The 7,258-nt window shown below is 48.1% G+C and overlaps 1 protein-coding gene across 1 annotated transcript in view; it reads right to left on the bottom strand.

Moving 5' to 3' along the window:
- The window catches only part of LOC144952685 (medium-chain acyl-CoA ligase ACSF2, mitochondrial-like), a 63,865-nt gene that overhangs the window by 25,082 nt on the left and 31,525 nt on the right, over positions 1-7,258 (bottom strand). Inside the window, exon 6 of the mRNA XM_078883162.1 lies at positions 4,313-4,481. Coding sequence (XP_078739288.1) covers positions 4,313-4,481 — 169 coding nt within the window. The remainder of the gene's footprint in view (positions 1-4,312; positions 4,482-7,258) is intronic.

Genomic DNA, 7,258 nt, shown 5'->3' with positions numbered 1-7,258 from the left:
ACACACACTGCACACACACTGCACACACACACTGCACACACACACTGCACACACACACTGCACACACACTGCACACACACTGCACACACACACTGCACACACACTGCACACACACTGCACACACACACTGCACACACACTGCACACACACTGCACACACACACTGCACACACACTGCACACACACTGCACACACACACTGCACACACACTGCACACACACTGCACACACACTGCACACACACACTGCACACACACACTGCACACACACACTGCACACACACTGCACACACACTGCACACACACTGCACACACACTGCACACACACTGCACACACACACTGCACACACACTGCACACACACTGCACACACACACTGCACACACACTGCACACACACTGCACACACACACTGCACACACACACACTGCACACACACACTGCACACACACTGCACACACACACTGCACACACACTGCACACACACACTGCACACACACTGCACACACACACACTGCACACACACACTGCACACACACTGCACACACACACTGCACACACACACTGCACACACACACACTGCACACACACACTGCACACACACTGCACACACACACTGCACACACACTGCACACACACACTGCACACACACTGCACACACACACACTGCACACACACACTGCACACACACTGCACACACACACTGCACACACACTGCACACACACTGCACACACACTGCACACACACACTGCACACACCACACTGCACACACACACACTGCACACACACACTGCACACACACTGCACACACACACTGCACACACACTGCACACACACACTGCACACACACTGCACACACACACACTGCACACACACACTGCACACACACTGCACACACACACTGCACACACACTGCACACACACTGCACACACACACTGCACACACACTGCACACACACTGCACACACACTGCACACACACACTGCACACACACACTGCACTCACACACACTGCACACACACACTGCACACACACTGCACACACACTGCACACACACACTGCACACACACACTGCACACACACACACTGCACACACACACTGCACACACACTGCACACACACACTGCACACACACTGCACACACACACTGCACACACACTGCACACACACACACTGCACACACACACTGCACACACACTGCACACACACACTGCACACACACTGCACACACACTGCACACACACACTGCACACACACACTGCACACACACACTGCACACACACTGCACACACACACTGCACACACACACTGCACACACACTGCACACACACACTGCACACACACACTGCACACACACACTGCACACACACTGCACACACACTGCACACACACACTGCACACACACTGCACACACACACTGCACACACACTGCACACACACACAGCACACACACTGCACACACACACTGCACACACACACTGCACACACACACACTGCACACACACACTGCACACACACACACTGCACACACACACTGCACACACACTGCACACACACACTGCACACACACACACACTGCACACACACTGCACACACACTGCACACACACACTGCACACACACTGCACACACACACTGCACACACACACTGCACACACACTGCACACACACACTGCACACACACACACTGCACACACACACTGCACACACACACTGCACACACACTACACACTGCACACACACTGCACACACACACTGCACACACACTGCACACACACTGCACACACTGCACACACACTGCACACACACACTGCACACACACACTGCACACACACTGCACACACACACTGCACACACACTGCACACACACACTGCACACACACACTGCACACACACACTGCACACACACTGCACACACACACTGCACACACACTGCACACACTGCACACACACACTGCACACACACTGTACACACACACTGCACACACACTGCACACACACACTGCACACACACTGCACACACTGCACACACACAGCACACAACACACACACACAGCACACACACACTGCACACACACTGCACACACACACTGCACACACACACTGCACACACACACTGCACACACACTGCACACACACACTGCACACACACACTGCACACACACTGCACACACACACTGCACACACACACTGCACACACACTGCACACACACACTGCACACACACACTGCACACACACACTGCACACACACACTGCACACACACTGCACACACACTGCACACACACACTGCACACACACTGCGCACACACACACTGCACACACACACTGCACACACACACTGCACACACACACTGCACACACACTGCACACACACTGCACACACACTGCACACACAATGCACACACACTACACAAACACTGCACACACACTACACACACACTGCACACACACTGCACACACACTGCACACACACTGCACACACACACTGCACTCACACACTGCACACACACACTGCACACACACACTGCACACACACTGCACACACACACTGCACACACACTGCACACACACACTGCACACACACTGCACACACACACTGCACACACACTGCACACACACTGCACACACTGCACACACACTGCACACACACACTGCACACACACTGTACACACACACTGCACACACACTGCACACACACACTGCACACACACTGCACACACTGCACACACACACAGCACACACACACAGCACACACACACTGCACACACACTGCACACACTGCACACACACACACACAGCACACACAGCACACACACACTGCACACACACACACAGCACACACACTGCACACACACACAGCACACACACACAGCACACACACACACAGCACACACACTGCACACATACTGCACACTGCACACACACTGCACACACACAGCACACACACACAGCACACACACACACAGCACACACACACTGCACACACACACACACTGCACACACACACTGCACACACACAGCACACACACACAGCACACACACACTGCACACACACAGCACACACACACTGCACACACACACTGCACACACACACAGCACACACACACACTGCACACACACTGCACACACACAGCACACACACACAGCACACACACACACAGCACACACACACTGCACACACACACACACTGCACACACACACTGCACACACACAGCACACACACACACAGCACACACACACTGCACACACACAGCACACACACACTGCACACACACACTGCACACACACACTGCACACACACACAGCACACACACACACTGCACACACACTGCACACACACAGCACACACACACAGCACACACACACTGCACACACACACTGCACGCACTGCACACACACACACTGCACACACACACACAGCACACACACTGCACACACACTGCACACACACAGCACACACACACACAGCACACACACTGCACACACACTGCACACACACTGCACACACACTGCACACACACAGCACACACACACAGCACACACACACACAGCACACACACACTGCACACACACACACACTGCACGCACTGCACACACACACACTGCACACACACACACAGCACACACACTGCACACACACTGCACACACACAGCACACACACACAGCACACACACTGCACACACACTGCACACACACTGCACACACACAGCACACACACACACAGCACACACACAGCACACACACTGCACACACAGCACACACACACACAGCACACACACACACTGCGCACACACAGCACACACACAGCACACACACACAGCACACACACACAGCACACACACACAGCACACACACACAGCACACACACACACACAGCACACACACCGCACACACACTGCACACACACTGCACACACACTGCACACACACACACAGCACACACACACACACAGCACACACACACTGCACACACACACACTGCACACACACACACAGCACACACACACACAGCACACACACACTGCACACACACAGCACACACACACACTGCACACACACAGCACACACACACACACTGCACACACACAGCACACACACACACACAGCACACACACACACAGCACACACACTGCACACACACACACAGCACACACACACAGCACACACACACAGCACACACACACAGCACACACACACAGCACACACACACAGCACACACACACTGCACACACACACAGCACACACACACAGCACACACACACACACACTGCACACACACACTGTGCTCATACTGTGCACACAGACTGCCAGTACCGATGTGTACTGTATGTTCACTGGTTCGTCCATGTCCAGGGAGTCGTGTAGCTTCTTCCTTCGCTCCTCCAGAGCCGGGCAGCCACCGGCTTCCTCCACTTCGCGGAGAGACAGCGCCCCAGGCAGCGCCTCCTCGCCCATCATGATCACCGTGCGCAAGTCCGGCAGCCTGCCCACCAAAGGGGGGTGGGTGGAGGTCGGGGGGTGGGGGGGGTCAGGGGGTCGGTGGGTGGAGAAATCGGCGAGAAATCGGTGAGGAATTGGTGAGGAATTGGTGAGAAATTGGTGAGAAATCGTGATATCGGTGGGAGGTTCAGGGAGAAATCATGGGATATCAGTGATAAATCATGATATCGGCAGCAGGTTAAGTGAGAAATCATGGGATATCAGTGATAAATCATGATATCGGCAGGAGGTTAAGTGAGAAATCATGGGATATCAGTGATAAATCATGATATCGACAGGAGGTTAAGTGAGAAATCATGGGATATCAGTGATACATCATGATATCGGCAGAAGGTTAAGTAAGAAATCATGGGATATCAGTGATAAATCATGATATCGACAGGAGGTTAAGTAAGAAATCATGGGATATCAGTGATAAATCATGATATCGGCAGAAGGGTAAGTGAGAAATCATGGGATATCAGTGATAAATCATGATATCGGCAGAAGGTTAAGTGAGAAATCATGGGATATCAGTGATAAATCATGATATCGGCAGGAGGTTAAGTGAGAAATCATGGGATATCAGTGATAAATCATGATATCGACAGGAGGTTAAGTGAGAAATCATGGGATATCAGTGATAAATCATGATATCGGCAGAAGGTTAAGTAAGAAATCATGGGATATCAGTGATAAATCATGATATCGACAGGAGGTTAAGTGAGAAATCATGGGATATCAGTGATAAATCATGATATCGGCAGAAGGTTAAGTAAGAAATCATGCGATATCAGTGATAAATCATGATATCGACAGGAGGTTAAGTGAGAAATCATGGGATATCAGTGATAAATCATGATATTGGCAGGAGGTTAAGTGAGAAATCATGGGATATCAGTGATAAATCATGATATCGACAGGAGGTTAAGTAAGAAATCATGGGATATCAGTGATAAATCATGATATCGGCAGAAGGTTAAGTAAGAAATCATGGGATATCAGTGATAAATCGTGATATCGACAGGAGGTTAAGTGAGAAATCATGGGATATCAGTGATAAATCATGATATCGGCAGGAGGTTAAGTGAGAAATCATGGGATATCAGTGATAAATCATGATATCGACAGGAGGTTAAGTGAGAAATCATGGGATATCAGTGATAAATCATGATATCGGCAGGAGGTTAAGTGAGAAATCATGGGATATCAGTGATAAATCATGATATCGACAGGAGGTTAAGTGAGAAATCATGCGATATCAGTGATAAATCGTGATATCGACAGGAGGTTAAGTGAGAAATCATGGGATATCAGTGATAAATCATGATATCGACAGGAGGTTAAGTAAGAAATCATGGGATATCAGTGATAAATCATGATATCGGCAGGAGGTTGAGTAAGAAATCATGGGATATCAGTGATAAATCATGATATCGGCAGGAGGTTAAGTGAGAAATCATGGGATATCAGTGATAAATCATGATATCGACAGGAGGTTAAGTAAGAAATCATGGGATATCAGTGATAAATCATGATATCGGCAGGAGGTTAAGTGAGAAATCATGGGATATCAGTGATAAATCATGATATCGGCAGGAGGTTAAGTGAGAAATCATGGGATATCAGTGATAAATCATGATATCGGCAGGAGGTTAAGTGAGAAATCATGGGATATCAGTGATAAATCATGATATCGGCAGGAGGTTAAGTGAGAAATCATGGGAAATCAGTGATAAATCATGATATCGGCAGGAGGTTAAGTGAGAAATCATGGGATATCAGTGATAAATCATGATATCGGCAGGAGGTTAAGTGAGAAATCATGGGATATCAGTGATAAATCATGATATCGGCAGAAGGTTAAGTGAGAAATCATGGGATATCAGTGATAAATCATGATATCGGCAGGAGGTTAAGTAAGAAATCATGGGATATCAGTGATAAATCATGATATCGGCAGGAGGTTAAGTGAGAAATCATGGGATATCAGTGATAAATCATGATATCGGCAGGAGGTTAAGTGAGAAATCATGGGATATCAGTGATAAATCATGATATCGGCAGGAGGTTAAGTGAGAAATCATGGGATATCAGTGATAAATCATGATATCGACAGGAGGTTAAGTGAGAAATCATGGGATATCAGTGATAAATCATGATATCGGCAGGAGGTTAAGTAAGAAATCATGGGATATCAGTGATAAATCATGATATCGACAGGAGGTTAAGTGAGAAATCATGGGATATCAGTGATAAATCATGATATCGACAGAAGGTTAAGTAAGAAATCATGGGATATCAGTGATAAATCATGATATCGACAGAAGGTTAAGTAAGAAATCATGGGATATCAGTGATAAATCATGATATCGACAGGAGGTTAAGTAAGGAATCATGGGATATCAGTGATAAATCATGATATCGACAGAAGGTTAAGTAAGAAATCATGGGATATCAGTGATAAATCATGATATCGGCAGGAGGTTAAGTGAGAAATCATGGGATATCAGTGATAAATCATGATATCGACAGGAGGTTAAGTAAGGAATCATGGGATATCAGTGATAAATCATGATATCGACAGGAGGTTAAGTAAGAAATCATGGGATATCAGTGATAAATCATGATATCGGCAGGAGGTTAAGTGAGAAATCATGGGATATCAGTGATAAATCATGATATCGGCAGGAGGTTAAGTAAGAAATCATGGGATATCAGTGATAAATCATGATATCGGCAGGAGGTTAAGTGAGAAATCATGGGATATCAGTGATAAAT

Source organism: Lampetra fluviatilis, chromosome 69, assembly GCF_964198595.1.
Source record: "Lampetra fluviatilis chromosome 69, kcLamFluv1.1, whole genome shotgun sequence".
NCBI classification, from domain to species: domain Eukaryota; kingdom Metazoa; phylum Chordata; class Hyperoartia; order Petromyzontiformes; family Petromyzontidae; genus Lampetra; species Lampetra fluviatilis.
The sequence above is the reverse complement of the archived record's forward strand: the minus strand, read 5'-3'. Positions and strand labels throughout refer to the sequence as shown.